This window comes from Sesamum indicum, linkage group LG1, assembly GCF_026168435.1.
Source record: "Sesamum indicum cultivar Baizhima isolate 11 linkage group LG1, ASM2616843v1, whole genome shotgun sequence".
In the NCBI taxonomy this organism is placed as follows: Eukaryota; Viridiplantae; Streptophyta; class Magnoliopsida; order Lamiales; family Pedaliaceae; genus Sesamum; species Sesamum indicum.
In genome coordinates, this window is record NC_142657.1 from 10,374,425 (window position 1) to 10,397,241 (window position 22,817).

General features: G+C 35.2%; 1 protein-coding gene across 1 annotated transcript; it reads right to left on the reverse strand.

Moving 5' to 3' along the window:
• Positions 1 to 978: 978 nt before the first annotated feature.
• On the reverse strand, positions 979 to 5,932 carry LOC105157353 (hydroxymethylglutaryl-CoA synthase). Its single transcript, XM_011073765.3, has 12 exons — positions 5,550 to 5,932; positions 4,898 to 5,004; positions 4,141 to 4,273; positions 3,611 to 3,754; positions 3,130 to 3,288; positions 2,886 to 2,959; positions 2,729 to 2,804; positions 2,557 to 2,612; positions 2,387 to 2,474; positions 2,113 to 2,253; positions 1,864 to 2,013; positions 979 to 1,378 (listed from the first exon to the last, which is right to left on the reverse strand). Exons 1-12 carry the CDS (start codon positions 5,622 to 5,624, stop codon positions 1,187 to 1,189), a joined length of 1,395 nt encoding a protein of 464 aa, XP_011072067.2. The 5' UTR covers positions 5,625 to 5,932; the 3' UTR covers positions 979 to 1,186.
• Positions 5,933 to 22,817: the final 16,885 nt, after the last annotated feature.

Below are 22,817 nucleotides of genomic sequence, written 5' to 3' on the forward strand. Positions count from 1 at the left end.
TTTTTATCACCGCCGGCGACTCGTCGGCGTCGGAGAAGACGACGGAGAAGAATTAATAAATAAAAATTAATAAAAATTATTTAATTTATCAAAATTTAAAAATAATAAAAAAATAATTATAAAAAATATTAAATGTTTAATTTAAATATATATTAATAATTGAAATATAATATTTTATATAAGTTAAAAAAATGATATAATTTTTAAGTATTTTTGTATTTATTTAGTATATTTTATAAACAAATATTAAAATATATTTAAATTAAATAATAATTTAGTAAAGTATTTAATTTAATAAAATTTTAAAATAATAAAAAATAGTAAATGCTTAATTTAAATATATATTAATAGTTTTAATATAATATTATAAAGGTTAAAAAAATTGATATAAATTTTAGGTATTTTTATATTTATTTAGTATATTTTAAAATAAATATTAAAATACATTTAAATTAAATAATAGTTTAATTTGATAAATGATATAACATTTTATAAAAGTTAAGAAAATCTGATATAATTGTAGGATTGTTATATTGATTTAGTATATTTTATAAATAAATATGAAAATATATTAAATTAAATAATAATTTTATTTAATTTATAATATATGATTTTTATTTATATTCAAACAAAAGGGACAAATTGAAAATTTGCTCACTTAAAATCCTATTTTTGTAGTATGTTTGTGAGGGGATATTTAGTTGTATATATAATGAAGGAGAAGGGTATTTTGGACTATTGTACTATCAAAAAAGCTGAAATTGGATAAAAAAAAAGCCCTACTCTCATTTCCACCGCGTGTACAGCACCTTCCGTCAGTTTTGGACGGAGGGGGTCTTTTTTGCAGGGTTTCAAAATTCACAAGGTCTTTTATGGCTATTTATTTAACATAGGTAAGTTTTGTGCAATTTTAGCATAACACAGGGGGTATTATGCAATTTTCCCTAATAAGAATTGTGGGACTTTGTCGGGGCGAGATGCTCAACAATTTCATTACGATTTAGGATAAAGGGCTATGCAGCCATGATTTCTTTTACAACATTCTTCTGTTCGACATACAGAAAACCAAAATGAGAAATTCTTACAGACTGCAGACAAGAATTATCCGCCGGAAAGAACTTGAAGCTTATGCTAGACAATGAAAAACATAGTTATTTTCACAGCACTGTCATGGTGGAGACCAACTTCAATGACCATTTGCGAGAGTACCGTTCTCATTACCCTTTTTGGCATAGAATCTTCGGTACTTGGAATCCACTTCGGTTAGATAGTATGTGCCGGCTGCTAGAAGACTACAGTCCTTGCTTGTCACGAAGTCCTTTCCTCCATACCTATGCTCCATCAGCTTCATTGTTTCGATGAATTTTTCTGGAGGGAACTGTAGAGAAGAACATTTGAAATGGTCATTTTTACCGAAGAAATGAATCCAACTAGTATGTTGTGGAATCCAAACAGAAGTATCAAACTACTTGATACTCAAGTCAAGGTCGATACATAAAAGCTTGTTCGAGGTTTAATCGGTTGAGTATAACAAAAGAACATGAACACAATTTTTTGTTCCGTAGGCTTTGAAGCTCAGCTCAAGCTCACCTCATTAGCGAGAGAATCAAACTGAACTCATGTTCGACTCAATTAAAGCTGATTCAAGTTTGATTGAATTAGTACTCGAACAAGTTCACATAATCTTTGAAGACCAACAAAAAATTCATACAAGCTTGAACAATTAGTATGTTCGTTTCGCCTCGATTGATTTACACCTCTAAACAGCATAACTCTAAACTTTTATTTATTTCGTTTTTGCTTAGTGGCAGTAAATATTTATTATCAACTGAAGAAGAAAATGGGGAACAAAAACCGATGTACCTCATGCCTTGACTTCAACTTCTCGGAAACATTCATTATGGTTGCAATGTTCGACAGGCTAAAAGGATGCTGACCCTCGTTTAGACGAAGAGAAAACATGGTGGCTGTCAAACCACTTCCATACGAAAACAATATCACCCTCTGTCCAGCCTGAAGGAAGCGGGAAAATACCGTTCAGAAAACCGGAAGCCTTAGACTCGTCAACGTTAGAAAAGCCAAAAACTGAAATGACAAGGTATAGAATTTTACCAAAGTGCTGTTTTTATTGTGAAGAAGGGATGCAAATGCAGCGTAGAGTGAGGCGGTGTACATGTTCCCGACTTGTTTTGGTATCAGGGTAGATGGCTGCACCTTTGCATCATATAGTGGCTTCGCAACTTGTTGGGACGCCTGTAGATTCAAATAAATTAGTCCATATACTGATGGATATAGACTATAACGATTATCAAAAAATTGGCAAATCGACGTGTTATCAGCATTAAAGAAGTTACTTTGGATGAACAAAAATATTTCAAAAAGTAACCTTCTCAAGGTCGCGACTTTGGTAGCTCTCATCGATGGTTAGTGATGAAAAAGGAGCCAACTTTTCTTTAGCAGCCTCATCAATGGAGCTGTAGTAAATACCAGAAAAGACAAATTTAGTGGAAACACTTTTTAACACTCTAGTACTGTAACAATGAAGAGAATACTCACCTAGCACCGCTCAAAAAGTCATTGAATAAGAGTCTTGAGAAGCTTTTCTGTACAAGCTGCAAGTTGCAAGGACAATGTTAACAAAAATCTGACATCAAATATTTAAAGTGGAGATAGCGGAACACTCAAATACAATAATATCTGTGAGGTGCTCCTGTTCCACGCTAATTACCTTGTTGTATGGAGAATGAAATACGAAGTAGTCAGCATTAGCAACTGAAAACTGCTTTCCTTCTAGCTTCTCATACCTATCCCATGAAAAAGAGTATGAAAACCCAATGGTAAAGTTTAGAGAGACAAAAGGTAGTTGTTTCCCAAGAGGAGCTTACTTGTGACATAGGCTTTTGTAACAAGAATCGAGTGCCATGAGGTAACAAGTCTGAGAAAGCTTGCCATCAACAACCTAAACGCCACAAATATACCACGTAAGTAGCAATATATAACATGTCCGAAACTCTAGATCTTGATTGTAGCTATTAATGAAACATTAAGCATATGCTCCACTTGATCTAGGGCTTTGTGGCATTTGTAAGAAACAACAAAGACGGAAATCTAATGGGTTAAGAGGATTACTGGATATTCACTGGCAAGATCAGGCTTGTAAAAATCATAAACGTGAGCCATGTGACTGCTCCTGAGCTTGCTTTCGAAAGCAATAGGAGCATTTGGCCCTATTAGCATAGCAACAGCTGCAGCTCCCCCAGTAGGCCTAGCTGGTCCTTCGGCATAGACCTGGAAAATGAAGCTAGTTAGGGAGGAATCAGATACGGAAAGAAGCTTTTGTAGAATTTTAATTAACTCTCACTTTAATGAACGCAAGACTAAAGAATTCCATCAAGAAATTCAGAAATTAGGCATGTATTATACTTTAATTAAATCAAGACAAAAGAAAGATCCAGCTTGATCAACAGAAAGAAGACAGATTACATGCTCCAACTTCCCGTGCAGCTCAGAAAGTAAAGTTCCAAAATGTATGAATGAGGAAAGTTCGCTTACGTCATGTTTCCAGAGAACATTAATTACAAGAACAGAAGTATATAAAATGATGTCATACCGCACTGTCGGTGCAGACAACGAGCCCATATCGTCCATCCCATGAACTACTTTCCACCCAATTGACACAGTTAAATAGTGCAGCAGTACCTCCATAGCACGCATTGGTTGAGTCAACACCTTCTATGTCGGTATTTCCATGTTTCTGGTTATTCACAAAAAGAAGAATAATTATCTGTTACAATGTTTAATTAAATTTTCGAAAACAGCCGATAAGCTGGTGTGATAGCCATCAATGTAACATATGTGAATTTATGTCACAATAAAGAAGCTCTTGCGTCACTCTGAATATTACATAACAGAGTGATTTGCACTTGAGCGAGATAAGTAAACGAAATAAGCATGCCTACTGGAGAGAACCAATCATAATTTCAAGACTTAGCAAAAACAAGTGTACAGTGAATTCTACTATGAGTTAATCATATTACGACAATCATTGCTAAATAAAGCTTCGGGATAAAACCCACTACAGACAGAAATGGACAATAAGCCCAGAAGAGCTGAGAAAAAAAAATGCAAACACCACAATACCTCAAAGATTGGCATCAAGAATGTCTTAATGGATTTGCTCTTATCAAGTACAGTTTCGCTTCCAACTTCCAGACGACCAATCTGTTTGGGATCAACCCCATACTTCTCAAGAAGCAAAGTGACAGCTGTCATACTGAAAATCAAAGAGTTAACAATTGCTCGGGGGGTGAAAAAAGGAAAGAAACTTGTAAGCACTTACTATATACATTGTGAGTAAAGATAAATTGAGTAACTACAATGAAATGAAAGGTAGGGGTATTAGTTTTAGGATTTCACGTAGCATCACAGCCTTAAAACAACATCTATAGAAACGGAGAAGCGGCCCGAAACCACACAGGAGTATTTACACTGTAGAGTAAATACAAAGCATGCAATTGATAAAAATCTCATGGACTAATGACTAAAGTAAATAGGACAGATTATCTTCCAAAGTTCAGAAAAATGAAGTTCATATTGGCAGAAACCTTGCGGGTCTATATCACCTAACTCAAAGGACTTATTTCAGATCATTTTAAAAAGTTTTAGATAGTCAAATTATGGATCAGATATAAAAAACAGACAATTTAACTGAGCAATTATACAAAAATTTTGTGCAGACAAAAGATTCCAACAATCTCTGCAGATAACTACATCAATAGGCTTGACATGCAATCCACCAAACCTCTGCAGTGTTAAAGATTCTTTAATCTCCCCTTTCCTCTGGCTTTTCCGGAGAATCTACAAACATTTACAGTAAAAGAGTATCAAGTGAATTTACCTCATGGAAATGACATCTTCAACCTCAGTACAGAAGGCCATGCAGTCTTGGCCCAGCCCAATTGTGTACTTCCCTTTGCTTGCTCCATCATGTGCCTCCAACACTTCCTGCAGCACAAATTCAGCATCCATTGAGAAAGAGAAAATTCCAAATGAACAGACACATAAATCTAAAACATTTCACTGTAAAAACCAACAGCAAATTGTACTAAAAGGTGCTAAAATATGCTTCCTTTGAATTGCAACAAAAGCAGAATACGTAAAAGAAAGAAGATTTTTGCGAACTGAATCTGAGATAAATTAAAAGAAAAAAACCCATAAATCAGAAAGAAGCTAAACTACAAATTGAGCGCTCATACAGAGTCAAGGTTCCATGCAACAGAACATCAAAATCATTAGGTGGGTCCATTCTACAAAATTCTATAACCCAGAAAAAAAACAAAAATCAAACACGTAAATTCAGAAAACCCATCAAAATTCTTGGTTTTCTTTTCCTTTCTACACCATTCCTCTTTCTCACAGAATTTATCCAAAAACCCAGATGGACAAACGACCAAAAACAACGAAACAGAAAAGAGCTAAAGCAGCACGAAAAGCCAACTTCCTGCACACGTGGGCTCGACGTTTCGGTTCAACTCATGTAAAACGTTTACCTGCTGAATACAAGTGGGAGGGAAGTAGATTTCCATTGCGAGAATCCCCACATTCTTGGGTTGTGAAGAAGCCATCTCTTCTCTTCTCTTCCTACTTTCTTCTTTCACCTCCACTTCACTCCAAGAAATGCTGGAAAGGGAGATCGATCGAGAAACAGAGTTCTCTTCTCAACCCTCAAACCAGGCTCTCTCCCTTTAATCTCCGCAAACCAGGAAAAAAATTGAAGAAATTCTTAGAAGCGAGGTGCGATTGAAGCAAAAAAACAGAGAGAGTATGGGAAAAATTGGCTGGCTGGATGTCCTCCTTATGCCGTTGGAGTTGGTTTATTTATAGGGAGAAAAGAAAGAATCATTTCCTCGTTTTTTTTGTTTCCATCCATAGCCCCCAAATGCAGACTCTCCGAATTTACCTCCCCACTTACATTCACCAACCAAAAATCTCAAAACTACCTCAAATTTTTAGGGTAATTACACTCCGGTCCATATAAGTATGGGTTATGTGTCATCCACCTCCGAGACGGTGTCGGGTGAATTTATAAGCTCTTTAAAAAATCTTATAAGACGCAAAGTGTTGATAATCTTTTATTTTTTTAAAAAATAATGAGCTTATAAAAATTTAAAAAAATAAAATACTTATAAGTTGCTTTAAAAGAAATATTGAGTTTCAGACTTATTTCAAAAAATTTAAAATTTGATTTTTTTTTATTTTAAATTTATTATATATTTATTTTTAGTGGCGTATCATAAATTTTATAATTTTATTTTATATGAATACTTCGATAGCTTATTTTAAAGTAAGATTAGTATTTTTTATAAGCTCAAAACATTCTATAAGATATATGAATATATAAAACCTTATAGACAAGTATCTACTACTAGTTATCATGTCTTATTAATACTTCTTAATTGCTTATCTTTATTGTTGGGCTTCGTGGTCCTTGTACAATAGTCGTTCCTGAATCAATCACATATTATAATGGACTTTTTTATGTAATCGTCAATTTAATAGAGTTGTGATATCGAGTATATTTTTTTGTAATAATAACAATTAAATTTTATTACAGTGGTTCGGAATTCTATAATCATGCCCTAGACTAATGCTTAAGTTCCTTGGGGAGAGTCCAAAGATTTGGGTTTGAGATTTTATTCGAGAGGTCCTATGTTCAAATTTGGGTATCGGCGTGAGTTGGGTGTACGAGCACGCCGTCGGTGTTGCATTTTTTGGTTTTGGTGGACAAGATGATGGAAAGAATTATCAACATATCAACTTCTTTTGAGTGGGACTAAAAGAAATCTGTTTTGCAATGAATATTCGATTCGAATCATAGCTATTTTTGAGTGGACGATCAATGCAACGATCCTGTTTGAGTGTGACCGTAAGAGTTTTGCATCACTGTGAAATATTCCATCTATACTTTAATTACTACCCAAAATATAAGCTCGTCACACAGGCCCATCGAGATGCAAAATGAATCAAAATAACGCCTCACAATCAAATCATAAGTCCACTATCATAAGCGACCTCGTGTTTAAATCGATTAAATCTCGTAATTTAACTTATAAAAGCATACGTCATTGTATATTAGGTTATCGGATTTCGAGTACATAAAATTTTTTTATTGAGATGTAATCTTGTGAAAGTGATACAATTTATATTGGTTGCATATCCAACGTTATCATATTCGATCCATGTATTTAAATTCTATATCTATTTAATTAAATTAAAACAGATAAAATCAAATAAACTTTAAATATGTGCAAAATAAAAATATTGATAGAAAATTAATTTCAAATAGACCCTGAATAATAAGTATACTTAAACATATATAATCCACACATATTACCAACCAATAAAAACTATAGACCCCTCACACTTAATTAACAATAAAAACGTCTATAAATTTAGATTGCACGTTAACTACGTGTGATATTCATCAAGTTTCGGTACAATTTTGTCAATTTTTTAGAGGTTGATTAAGTCTAACAACCTAACTCATTTAATTTGATTTTCCTGTATCTATATTCAGTAATTTATTTACAAATTTTATTTATTTTTTAAGAAAAAATTTAAGTAAATAATAAATTATCTTAATGTAAATATTTTTTTTATCAATATATAAATAAAAGACGGGCAATAAATTCAGTAATCTTTTTCTTTAAATGTGACTATAATACAAAATATGAACAAGAAAATCTTTATACTCAAGGTCACTATAAGAAAATAGTTTAATAGCTACAATAAAAAATCAGCGTCAAACTAATTTATAAGTAAAATTCTCGTTGTTAATCTATATTATTTAATACAAAAAATTTGTTTGTAAATGAATTCAGCAATGAAAAGTTATCCAGTAATGAATTTACCAAGGAATTGTTTAAAAATATATATTAAATAATATAGATTAACAACGAAGAATTTACTTGATAATTAGCTCTTCATTGATTTTAATATAAAAAGATTTCGTAAAATATTGATTCATTTTCTTGTAGTGGGTTTAGGATTAAAGAATTTATATGCAAAAATTAAATATATAAAATTATTGAATCACTTTTGAAAAATTAATAAATTGTTGTATTTATTCAAATATGACGCTCAAAATCAATTTCACAAATAAAAATTGACTCGAACATTAGGAAGGAGGGACTAATAAATTGATGCACTTCTGCCAAAATTAAATAATGATGTGACAAATAAATTTGATCCGACTCGATTCTGTTCGACTTTGATCAACGTTCATGATCTAAGCCACGTCACCTCCCTAGATCTGATATAGGGCCTGAGGATAAAAACAGATAGGTTAAGCTAGTCGGGTTCATCCCCGACGACGACCCTCCGATGCTTAAGTGAATTGGCGGTCCAAGAAAAATAGCGCGATCTTAATTTATAGCTTAAGATAATGAATCTCGAGTTACCTCCTTTCAGTAGGCTTGGGGTATTTATAGGACCTAACCAAGTCCCACAACCCGACACGTGCCGTCTTCTAGAGCCCTCATGCATCGACTAAGCATTACCTCGTCGCTCCACCTGTCCGGATCAGTTTACGAGTCGGGCTCGAGCAACGACCCGACTATCAACACTCTGACCCGATTCGACCAGCGACCTCACTTGCGACCTTGGATGAAATGTCTATCTTACTTTTAATAAAAGATTTTTCTTTTGTACTTTGGCAATAAAATCTTCATCATAATTTCCCAACTTTTTTCAAGTGTAATTAATTACCTTGGGAGAAGTCGAACAACTTCACCTATCGAGATTGTGTGGTTGCCTTGAGTTTCGTGATTCCACTGTCACCCTAGGGTTTCTCTAGGAGTCGAACAGTTGCTTTCTTTAGATCCAACGGTCGCGTTGATTCGTAGGGTGACACGTGTCGCTGATCTCCTCGATTTGTGAGGCGACACGTGTCGTCTATCCGAAGGCTCTACTCAAGCGCGCTTTTCCAAACCACCTCCTATATATACCCCCCATTTTAAAAAAATTTCTACTGACTCCACCTCCTGCTGAGATCGATGCATGTGCCCTCTCGACCTCTATAAGGTACCATGTCTTCCTCTAACTCTTCTAATTCTAATTCTTTTCTGCTTCTGCGACTTCCCCTGTAAAGGGTGCGACCCATGTTCCTGCAGAGGGTCCATCCAGGGCTAAGTCTAGTTCTAGGTCTAGGTTAAGGTCGAATCGCCCAGTGGTATCATCAGACGACCAAATCCCTAGGCATGTTAAGTTCCAAATGATGTTAGATCGCAACGCTTGGGCCGATATAGTGAGCAATGTAAAACTACAAATTCATCACACAAAGGAAAAATACTTTATTCCCAATGATTTTGAGGTCATTATTCCCCGTTCATTTGATTGCATGCATATGCCTACTAGAGGATTTTGTTCGCTATCACTCCATCATTTTGATGCTGGACTACGATTACCCTTAGCTCCACCTGTAGCTAACATTCTTAAGGTTTGCAATTAAACCTTATACAGTTGTCCCCCAACTATATCAACCATATCATCCTTTTTCTTGTAATAATACAAGTTCACATATTCGACCCGTCTTTTGATAATTTTTGGTCCTTGTATTCCTTCACCACCTCTAAGAGATCGAGAGATAGAGGATTTTTCTATCTCTCTGCTCGAAAGGATTGTAGATTCCTAAATACCCTTAAGTCCAATGTAGGTCCTTGGAAACAAAAGTTTGTATTTGTGCGACCCCCTCTGGGTCAAAAGTGGCCTTTCAAATGCGAATGGAGTATAGATAAATCAGAGCCAGTTAATGAGGGAGGGGGGCTGGAAGGAGATCAAATAAACATCCTCACTTCTACTCGGTACGACCCTAAGAAACTTCTAATAAAAGAAGTGCTTTCGCTCGCGCATCTCTCTCCAACACCCCTCCACATTAGGGGTTCACTAGGTGAACATTTTCTCTTCTTATCTCCTTGAATTCTTTATCTCCAATTTTCTACCTTTTCTTGTTCGCAGATAATCGCGTCATGCAAGCTCGCACAGCCCAACGCCTTAGAACCGGCGCGAACAGAGAGAGCAGATTGCAGCTGCTTAGGCCACTCTTCTTCGACCTGAGCCAGATACGTATGCGACCCCCACCCTGGAAATCCTAAGAGCTGCCACCCTAATTGAAGTCGTAAGTGGAGAAACTCGTTCTCGCAACCCAGCAGTAAGGAACCCTTCCCCCGGCATCGACATAATGGGCTCCAAGGATGACACTCCGCAAAGGGAGGTCGAAGCTGCGGACACAAGTGGGTCGAGGAAACAAAAGCATCGCAGCAAAAGCTCATCTCGATCCAAGCACAATAGATCGCGATCATCACAGCGATCAAAAGAAGAGGCTGCAGCTACAGCGCGAGCAGAAGAAGAAAAAAACTTGGCTCTACTAAAAGAAATCACAGAGTGGTGAAAGATCGATCATAACGAGGTGCGGAATGACAGCCACCTAACTGTTAAGTTAAGGGGTGAAATTCCCGACTGGAAGATCTTCGACCTTAGCAATGTGCTGAACACGCATGCAGGCCAGGATTCTTGGGAGATTTTCAACGCGGGCTGCTTACCCCGCGACCAAGCAGCCCTTCTAACGACCCCACATACTCTACTTGAGGAACACGGCACCCATTCTTTGGTGCAGGTATCTTCCTTGTCCTCCTAATGGTTCTTTTTCATTTTGTATTCGGGCTAATTCATCTCCTTCCAAACAACAGCTTTTATGCGAGCCCTCTCCCTGAAGTGCACAGGCTTTCATAGGAGACATGTGATGACAGATGCAAGAATCATGATATGAAGGCGAAAGTTGTAGACCTCAGTGGATAGAAGGAAAGCTGGGAGAATGAACAAGCGGCCTTGGAAGTTCGCAACAAAGAACTTGAAGAGCTGCTGTCTTCTGAGGTCACGAAGGCTCGCGAGGTAGCACTGTTAGAGGGCAAAGAAATAGGCTTTTTAGCTGGGCATGCCGCTGGAAAGATCCAAGGGGCCATAGAGGGTCGTGAAGAGTTCCTCAACTCCGAGAAATTCGCTGCTCGAGTTCGTGATACCTGACTTCAAAGTGCTCGTGACTTTTTGAAGGCCCCCACCTTCCAGGTTGCATTAGAGATCAAAGCAACGACCTTGCTGAGTGATGGCTTCGAAAAGTGCTGGGCCCAGACCAACAAGCTGCAAGGGTTCGCGAAAGGATTTGATCAGACTCGTCTCGATCCCACTTTGGACGAAAATCTTGAGGCCTACGCCCCAGGGGAGGAGCCCGCTATTAAAAATGATGAATTCGCAAGTCTGCTTGAGTACATAGAAAGCTTAGACAATTAGGTTTTTGAATTTTCTATTCTGATTTTTGACGATGTAGATCGAATATCTTCTTGCTTGAACTTTTGTTAGACGGTTTTCGATCTATTAGAAGACTTGTGGCTTTTCGCAAATGTTCCCGTGATTGACTTAGCCTATATACGGTGTTCCTTTCGAAATCAACTTACTACTTGTTAAGACTTTGTATCCAAGTTCTACGACCTTTCTCAGATCGCATGATCTTTCATAGATTTTACGATCTTTCACAAATCGAATAATCTTTTACAGATTCTACGATGTTTCTCAAATCGAATGATCTTTCACAAATCCTACAGTCTTTAGTTGATCAGGTGATCTTTTCTAGATCCTATGATCTCTTTAGATCAAATGGTCTCTCACATATTTGTTATCCTTCACATATTAAACTATGCTTCGCAAATTAAATAATATGTAATTTACGAGTACTTAAAAATTATTGCAACACTATATTACAATATAAACATGATCTTTTCCAAATACATCTTCACATCCAACCTTTTTTAGGTTCAAAATGTTTATGACCTTTCACAGGTTCCATAAAAAAGAAAACCATACTCCTAAACCAATTTACATTACGCGGCCTTTTTCAGGCTCATGATTAAGTGTAAAATTTCTTGAGGTTCCTGGTCCCGGGAGATCTTCACCTTGCATATCTTGAAGCTGATAGGTGCCCCTACTCTTGAACTCTACCACTTTGTATGGTCCATCCCATCCTGGGTCGAGCTTGCCCACATACTTGGAGACCTCTACCTTCTTTAGCGCTAGATCTCCTACCTGCAGCTGTCTTGGCTTGAGTTTTTTGCTGTAATTCTTCACATCAAACCTTTGTGGTGGAGCATCCTTGCATACGCAACATCCCATTTTTCCTCTACCGCCAGCAGATCGAAATTTCATTTCTCAAGATTAGTTGTTGGATCGTAAGTTGCTACTAGCTCGGATTCTTCTCCTATCTCTATAGGAATGAAAGCTTCAGAACCAAAACTAGGAAAAATAGAGTCTCAGCTACCGATGATCGCAGGGTCGTTCGATATGCCCACAGTACTCCTAGCAACTCATCCACCCATGATCCTTTTGAACTTAATCTAGACTTTAGGTATTGAAGGGATTGTTTTATTTGTAACTTCAGTTTTCCCATTAGCCTGTGGGTGATCCACAGCTGTGAGATTTTGCTGAATTTTTAATTCTTTACACTATGCTATGATCCTTTTCCCCTGAAACTGTGTACCATTGTCCGAGATTATGATTTTCGGAATCCCAAATCTACATATGATGTTTTTCCAGATGAAATTAATCATTCCTCCCTCTGAAATTTTCGCAACAGCCTTCTGCTTCTGCCCACTTAGAGAAATACTCAACCGCAACAATAATAAACTTCTTCTGCGCTCGTGCCCGGGAAAAAGGTCCCAAAATATCTATCCCCCACTAGTCGAACGAGCACGTGACTTTAACAGGTTCCATCGGGGTTCCAGGTTCATGTATTTGAGATGCAAATTTTTGACAGATTTCGCATTTCCATACAAATTTCTTAGTATCCTTCACCATGGTGGGCCAAAAGAAACCCTGTCTTATCACCTTTTGAGCTAGAGATTGACCGCCAGAATGATTCCCACATCCTTCATAGATCTCCCTCATGACATAATTAGCTCTTTCGCCATCTAAACACTTCAATAACGGTCCTTCTACCGTTTGCTTATATAACTATGTATCAATCAGCATGAAGCGAGCTGCTTTACATTTTAGTCTCCTCGCATGCATAAGGTCGCTAAGTAGAATTCCATCCTTCAAGTACTTTACTATTTCCTCCTTCCACGTAGATGGTTCCTCTATTGTATTCACCTCCACCTCCTCTGCGATCGTTGATTTATCCCTGACCATCCAGTGATCTACCGATCTCAGATTCCTGAAAGAATGGCTCCAAATTTCGACAAAGAGTCTGCTTTATCGTTCTCGCATCTGGGAATTTGATGAACCAAACATTTGTTAAACCGTGCCATCAACGACCTAGCCTTCTTGTGATATAATACCATAGTTCTTTCTTCGGTCTCGTGAGTCCCTTCAATCTGCAGTGCCTCAAGCTGTGAGTCGGTGTATACTTCCAAGACTTTTGCTCCATCCTCTCTTGCTAATTCTAGTCCCAAGATTAAAGCCTCGTATTCAGCTTCATTATTAGTTGTCAGGAACGATAGCCTTGCCGCTACCTCAATTTCTATTCTAGCAGGTCCTTGAATCAAAATTCCTGCCCAACCATTGCTACCGTTGGAAGATCCGTCCACATGTAACATCCATTTTTCTGTCTCCTGACTTAGTTCACCTGAGAGCTCAATCATAAAATCTGCTAACACCTGTGTCTTCTCAGTCGTCCTTGCATGATATTCTATGTCATACTCTCCTAACTCAACCGCCTACTTCACTAATTTCCCTGACACTTCCAATCACGCCAATACATTTCTCAGCGGATGATTCGTCAGGACTACTACACGATGCGATTGAAAGTATGGTTGCAATTTTCAAGCAGTTACCACCAGCGCGAGTGTCATCTTTTCGATCTCAACATACCTTTTTCCAGCCCCTTGTAGCATCTTGCTCACATAATATACCGAATTCTGCACACCTTCACTTTCCCTGACTAAAATTGAACTCATCGTGTTCTCGGAAACAACTAAGTATTGGTATGGTGTCTCATTTTCCTTTGGGTTAGCTAGTAATAGTGGCGAACGCAAATAAATTTTCAGATCTTGGAAAGCCTGCTCACATTCTTCGGTCCACTTAAATTCATTGACCTTCCTCAATACCTTAAAGAAATGTAAATTTCGATCCGTCGATCTGGAAATAGCGATTAAAAGACGCGAGCTTACCCATGAGTTTTTGGACCTCCTTGATCGTTGTTGGCGAGTTTAATTTCAGGATTGCCTCTATTTTCTCTGGTTCGCTTCTATGTCTCGTTCGCTAACCATGAACCCCAGGATTTTCCACTAGCTACCCTGAAAGTATACTTGGCTGGGTTCAACTTCATCCCGCAACTTCTCATATCATGAAATCCTGTTCAAGATACAGCAGGTGATCATTTGATCTCGAACTCTTCACCAGCATATCATCCACATAAACTTCCATTCATATCCTGATCTGTTCCTTGAACATCTTGTTCACCAATCTTTGATATGTAGCACCTGCATTTTTCAAATCGAAGGGCATTATGTTATAACAATATATTCCACATTTAGTCACAAATGACGTTTTGTTTCTATTCGCCTCTACCATAAGATTTGGTGATATCCCTGGTAGGCGTCCATCATTGAAAATAACTCATATCCTGCCGTTGAGCCCACCAGAACGTCAATTCGGGGCAACGGGTAAGGGTCTTTCGGACAAGCCCGATCCAGATTAGTGAAATCAATACACGTACGCCATACTTGATGGCTTAGGGACCACTACCACATTTCGCTTTCACTAGTTTGTCCACTTCCACTTTTATGATCTGATTCTCCTTCCGAACTGAATGTTCTCTTCTTCTGTTGTACCGGTCGCGCGATTGGATCAATATTTAAGCGATGCACTATCATTTTTGGATCTATCACTTTAAAGTCTAATGGGCTCTAAGCAAATATATCAGTGTTACTTTTCAACAATGCTATCACCACGGTTTCAAGATGTTCGCTCATTTGTGATCCAATCCTAGTCGTTCTAGTGGGATCTCCCTGCACCAATTCCACCACTTTATGCCTCTCTACCGGTTGGATTCTGTCAAGCTTTCTTGCTTCAGTCTTACTAGCTTCGCCCGAATCTTCTAACTTGCGCTTTTTATCATTACAATCGTTCTTCTTCAAAGATAAATTATAATATTTTCGTGCCTCTTTCTGATCACATACGACCTCACCTACTCCACCTTTGGTAAGGAACTTCATTTTGAGATGGTACGTTGAGATAATTACCCGGAAAGAATTAAACCCTGGTCTCCCCAAAATGGCATTATATGCAAAGGGAGTTTCCACGACCAAGAATTTCACCATCAACATTTTCTGCTTAGGTTCTTCTCCTAACGACACTGGCAACTCGATAGTTCCTAGCGATTCCATCTTTGTACCTCCAAAACCCACCAATGGTGTTCGCACGGGTTCTAACTCTGCATTATCCAGACCTGTCTTAACTAGCACGTCCTTGAAAATAATATCAGTTGAGCTTTCGTTATCTACCAGTCCTTTATGAATAGTGAAATTTGCAAGATCCATCTTAACCACCCTAGGGTCATTTTGCGACCCGACCCTTACATCGGCATCTTTACTTCAGAACACTATTTCTTCCTCATTTTCCACACTCATCACAAATTGACCCCTATGTTCTATTCTTTCTCTATCAGTTCTCTTTCTTGTTCTTCTTGAATCTCCTCCTTTGGGACCACCCGCGATAGTATGAATTACACCTTTCGCCGGTGCATTATCTCGCGTGTTTGGTTCCTTTCTTTCATTTCTTTCTCTATCCTGTCCTCCTTCCCTACTCCTTGATCCACTTTTACGAGCTTCTCTGTCTATCTCACGAGCTGGTAAAATTTGATCTTTGAAATATCCTTGGCGAACCAATCTTTCAATCTCGTCCTTTAGCTTAAAGCAATCTTCCGTATCATGACCTTGCTCTTTATGGAATCTGCAGTACTTACTAGAGTACTTTTTCACGGGTGTGAACAATGTATGTCGAGGCCATTTTAAGACATCTATTTTTTCTACCATCAACAAGGCCTTAGCTCGGGTCATATTAAGCGGGGTGTACTTGTGATACTTCGGTTAATAAGGTAGATCTCTTGCTTTGTCAAATTTTTACTTCCTATCTCCTTCACCTCTCAAGCGATCTCGATCTCGACCCCTATCCGCATTGCCTTGCCATTATCCATCTTTCATCGCGTTCATTTCATCGTCATCAATATATTTCTATGCCAACCGCATCAACTGCTCCACGTCCATCGGCGGATCTCTTGCTAATGCCAAGGCAAACGGCCCCTTCTTCAGACCATGGATCAGAATACTAACCATCATGTCTATTCTCAAATCCTGCACCTCCAAGGTTTCATTGTTGAACCTTCCCATGAAATTTTTCAACGTCTCATTATCCTTCTATCTGATGGTGAATAAGTAGGTAGCAGATCTCTTTTGCTTTCTTTTGCTTGCAAAATGAAAGGTGGATTTCTGTACCAACTGTTTGTGTTGACTCTATGCTACTGGGCGGTAGACTGGTAAAACACTCCTGAGCCTTTCCCGTGAGTGTGGTGACAAACAACTTTGCATTAATGGAACTAGATTGTCCATACAGGTTCATCACTAAATCAAAAGCAGCAACATGCTCCTGCGGATCCTTAGTCCCATCATATTTTGGAAGATCAGGCATCCTGAAGTTTGTTTTTACCACCTCCTTTAATATTTTATTACAGAATGGGGAATTTTTTTTGTGTGACACTAATTCTTCACTTCTTTTCAATTCGTCGATCTGTTTTCCCAACATTCGAATCTGCTTTCCCACACTATCAACTTCAGCTCGCAAGATTACAAGTTCTCATCGCAGACTTCCACATTAACTACTCCACCCCACCTCTGAAGAAGCTGTTATACGTCTTGTTTCTAGACCTCTCCTACTTATGTCTTTCGATATTCTCTCTACCTCCCTTTCTTTAACTATTCTTCTCCTTGTAGTCTCCTTCTCCGCAGGTGTAGTAGCTTTCCGCTCATATGCAATGATAACATTCCTTCCCGCCTCTTCCATCATTCGCTGTAACTTTGTTTGCGTTAATTGAATCATTCTCTCATCTGTTCTTGGTGCACCCTCAATTTCTGGCACATTTCCTCTTAAATTTCCTTCTATATCTACTTTTTGCTATATCCTCAAATTCCCACAGATGGCGCCAAACTGATCCGACTCGATTGTGTGCGACTTTGATCAATGACCACGATCTAAGCCACGTCACCTCCCAAAATCTGATATAGGGCCTGAGGATAAAAACAGATAGGTTAAGTTAGTCGGGTACGTCTCCGACTACGACCCTCCAATGCTTAAGTTAATTGGCGGTCGAAGAAAAATAGTGTGATCTCAATCTATAGCTTAAGATAAGGAATCTCGAGTTACTTCCTTTCAATATGGCTTGGGGTATTTATAGGACCTAACCAAGTCCACAACCCGACACGTGCCGTCTTCTGGAGCCCTCATGCATTGACTAAGCATTGCCTCGTCGCTGTACCTGTCCGGATCAGTTTACGGGTCAGGCTCGAGCAACCCAACCTAGCTATCAACACCCTAACCTAATTCGACCAGCGACCTCACTTGCGACCTTGGATGAAATGTCCATCTTACCCTTAATAAAAGATTTTTCTTTTGTACTTTGGCAATAAAATCCTCATCAGAATTATGTCCTTTTGTATAATATTTCAGGTATTCTTTTAGTGGTAATAAATACTTATTCGTATAATATAATGAATTATTTTAATTAGTATTACCAATTCGGAAATTGACTTTACCTTAAATATTACAATTCCATAAAATTTTTCCACTAGATTGGGAATATTAAATAATCAATTTTATTAAAGGGATTATAAATTAAAGTGGCAAGGCCTATCTTGTGTAATATGCTATAGTTTTATTAAGATGAATTTTTTATATATTCTCAAACACTAAAAAGAAATAAATTAATTCTTATGTTATAAATAGTTACGCTTTAAAACTATGGTAAATTAATACCAGTTACAACCGTTCAAAATTGCATGAAAACTTAAATTTTAATTACGATTAATTAATATTTATAATAATTTTATTTATAACCAGAACATTTATCGTAGTACTTATGACCAAAATATTTATCATGACTTTTAGCTCTTGTCAATATTTTGGCGTCGATTGTAAAATCAATGGCTAATAGTTGTTGTGCATTCGCCACAGTATTTCACTTGGGTAAATTACAGCTACCTCTTTTGAAATTTATCATATTTATTAATATTCCCTCATTATTTATAAAATTACAAATATTTTTTAAATTTTAATATTTATCCAGCAACAAGCTCATTTCATTAGCTTTTGTTAGGTTTTCATCTAATTTTTGTGGTAAGTTGGTCAAATACTAGAAGAATTATAACATTTAACTACAGTTAATTGTCACGGTCAATAACAAACAGTGATAGCAAATAGTTATTGACAACGGCCATGCAACAGTTATTGGGCGCTATGATTTTTGCGAAGGTGGCTAAAACATTTGTCATGGCTAAAAACCATAGTAAATATTTTCATCATGGCTCTTAGTCGTGTCAAATAATTTTTTCATGGTGGAAAAGCTAGTTTTTTGCATCAATTTTGTTGAACCGTTGTTAATAGTAGTCATTTACTATGATTTTAGTCATAATTGTTAATATTGTAGCCAATTGTAATTTTTTCTCTAATGAAAGTACTATTTTAAATTATGAAGTATAATTTTATATATTTGCTAAATTTTTCTTAAATATTTTTAGTGACTAATACGCAGAGGGGCGAATGATTTTACCCGTCCTCAAATTTTTTTATATTTTTTTAAATTAACAAGAGTAAAATATGAATTTTCACCTCATCATTGAGGATAATTAGTTTATATTTGAGGGGTATTTATAATTTTTTAAACAATGAGAGAGTAAATAAAATTATATTAAATCTCAATGAAGATTTTTGTAATTTACGAATTTCACTTTTAACCATAATACTTAACTATAACAGAAAATCATATCCTTTATAATAAAATCAATTTTTTCTTCTTTTAGGAATAACAAAAAAGAATTATGTAATTGCATAAATATATCAACAATTAAGTAATTTAATATAATTATTAACAATCAATTAATTACTTTAATAATTACATTAATCACAAATATAGGGTGAGATAAGTACCAATATATACATTTAATAAGACTAAATTCTTAAATCATATATTTAAATGATAGATGAGTAATTACATTGAAATTAGAAAAAATCATATGTTCTTTTTTTACTGAATAGACACCCAAATCTGACCACTCTGACTAATTGTAATTAGTCAATTCGAAAATATATTTGAAAACTATGGTAAATGTTTTGATTATAATTAAAAATTATAGCGAATATTAATTAATTGTGGTAAAAATTTAACTTTTTACTTGATTTTGTTTAACTATGGTTAATAGTATTGATTACCACGATTTAAAACTGTGGTCATTTATAGTGTAGTGAAAACACAATTTCTTTGTAATGAAATTTTATAAGTATGAATTTTTCGATTTAAGTCCATGTAAAAATATAAGTACTTATTTTACTTAAATAAATTTCATTTACTTTTTAAGAGATAATATTCTTTTTTCTTAAATTCCATATATTGAATTTCAAACTATATGAAATAATATGGACGGAGAAAAAATTATGGAAGTAAATAATAAAAGAAGTAAGACTCTTTTTTTCTATAGCAGAATATCATGGTTAAAAATAAAAAATTACAGTAAATATTAATTGGTCACGACTGGCGAACGACTATTTAATTGAAAGTGGTGTTAAAATATTAGTCCATAAGTAATATCCACAATAAATATTTTGATCATAATTAAAATCATGATAAAAATTAATTAACTGTGGTTAAAAAGTTAATCTTTTATATTGATTTTATTGTTTATAGTAAATATATAGTAGGAATAATTACAGTCCCCTCACACATGGAGCCCCTATGGTTTTTAAAATTACTTTTAGCACCCTTAAAGTTTGTATCCGTCAAATAAACAGGTCATTCAGTTAGTCTAAATTCACTTAATTTGTTTATATTAATAAAAAATTGAATAAAAATCAACATTTACCTTCCATTGACTTATTATCGATTTAATGCAGATTAAATAATTATTTTCTAGCTAAACTACCTTTATAACAGTGAATATATATCTCATCACATGCATTAACATGTGAAGATGTATAAGAATAATTTGGTCATAAAAAGATTTATAATCAATAATAAGCCAATGAGGGGTAAATATGAAATTTTTTATTTGATTTTTTTTGTAAAATCAACATATTCGGTGAATTTTAACTAACGGATGGACTTATTTGTTAGATGAGAGCAAATTTCAGGGATACTAGATGTAATTTTTCAAACCACATGGGGTCTACTTGTATTTACATCAAACCTCAGGGGAGAAAAATTTAATTATTCCTAAATAGTATTGATTTATCACAGTTTTTAAGCCGTGATAACTACTTATATGTTTTATAGTACTGAACCAAGTGTCCGTAAATAATTATTCTCCTACTATTTAAATAATTTCTTAGAATCTTTATTATAAAATAAAGAAATAAAGATTTCGGGACACTAAAAAATCACTATTTTCTTCAGAAAAATAACGTATAAATATTACTTTAATATATAAAATTTCGTAGGAAATAGTCAAGAGATGGCGAAGTCCAAATAGGCGAGCTAGCTAACAGTTAGTCAAAATGGTGCTGCTATTGTGAAAGTCAGCCCTACCAATTTTTTATTATTAACGAAAAAAATAAAACCAATTTGTTGTGGATTTGCTGATAATATCTCATTAAATAATTCAGTACAACTAAAACTCATTACTCAAATAAAGTCAAATTTATTAATTAAATTCTTAGACTTTATTTATGGATTTAATGCAATTTACCTTCTTGTGATATTACAAATGAGCAAATTACCTCGTTATGAAAAGATACTAACAATTTACTCTTTCTATATTCTTTACAATGAAGCAATTTATCTTCATGTCTAAAAAGGTAAATTGCTTCATCTTGAAAAATACGAAGGAGGGCTGCATTTTAAAAATACAGGAAAGTAAATTGCTATTTTTTTCATAGAGGTAATTTGCTCATTTACAACATCACAAGGGAATTGTTTGCATTTTTTTCCTTTATTTTTTGAACCCTTTTGTATTTCTGATAGTCGGTCGAACCACTCTAGTTGTATTTAGAAAGTTTTGATTATTCAGATCGTATTCAACTAATCACATTGTGAGTATAATTTAAAAAAAAAAAAAGTTTATGTTAAGTGGTCTGCATTTATTTTATAATTAATTTAAAATGAATTAAAATCAATACGAGCTAAGTATTTGACTCCATGCAGTAGTTAGAGGGTGTTTGGCTGAGTTTACATATAAGATCTTATAATCTCATACATCTTATAATTTTCTTTTTTTAAATTTATAAAATATTAGATTTTATTTTCTAAAAATATTATTAAAATATTTGGATAAAATAGGATGATGGAGCTTATAAAACATCGTCGACGGCAATCTTTTAATTAATATGGAAAAAAATCGAACCAACTTACTCGAATCTTGAAAATAAGCGCATAACATTTTATTTTTCAATCTTGTAAGTTCGATTTATAAAAAGTATATTAAATGCTCTACTATATCTTACAAGATATTTTTAAAAAATGGATAATTAAATTAACATCTTCTAAATATAGTCTGTTTACACAAATAATTTCAGACTTTTAAATAATTAGACAGTACACTCATAAAAATGCCAATATTATTTACACCAACCGTCCTTTACTTCTTGAAAAATTACACATACATTCCAAAAAATATCAATATCATTACACAGTCCACCCTATTTTTTTACAACGAGAATTGAATTTTATAATTATGAAAAAAACATTTATAATTTGTATAAACAAATCCTAAATGGGGATGGTTTGTTGGGCAGTACTATGTGGACCAATTGTTCTTAATTGGGCAACAAATTGTTGTTATGCGACGCAACAAAGGTTGGCTTCATTAAAAATGTAAGTGTGCTTTCCCACCTACTTTTGTGTAATATAAATACTCATCGTCAGACAATATTAATAAGGTAGGCCTATGCCATTTTAATATAGGACAAAATTACAATTTACCCTTTGTAATATGATAAATGAGCAAAAATAAAATAATAAATTATTATCCGTATTTTGGAAAAATAAAGCAAATTATTTTCCTATTTAAACCATTGATAAATGAGTAATTTGCTTCACTTTTTGAAATATAGGAGGATAATTTGCTAATTCTTTTTTTATAGGGGGATATTTGCACATTTCACATATTATAGGGGGTAAATTGCACTTGACCATTTTAATATTGGTCGGGTGCATTCCAAATTTTTGTTATTTTTCAAGAATGGAAACCCCAAAATAACTAAACATAAAATTATTAGTTAGTCCTCATAATAATGTAAAAATAAATTACAGTCCCGATATCGCCTAAATATTCTAAGGACATATTCTACGTCAGTCCATGTAACAGTCGTATTCTATAGGACATGTTTTCTTTCCTCGTTATTAATGTCAAGATGCTGCCATGATGTATATAATCATTATTTGTCTTTTATGAAAAAAGTAAATTAAATCAATTAGCGTTCTCGGATGCTACGCTTGATTATACGAATATCTCATATTATTTGTAAAATTACTGATATACTTTTTGAGAGGATATTTGTGTAATGTACTTTAA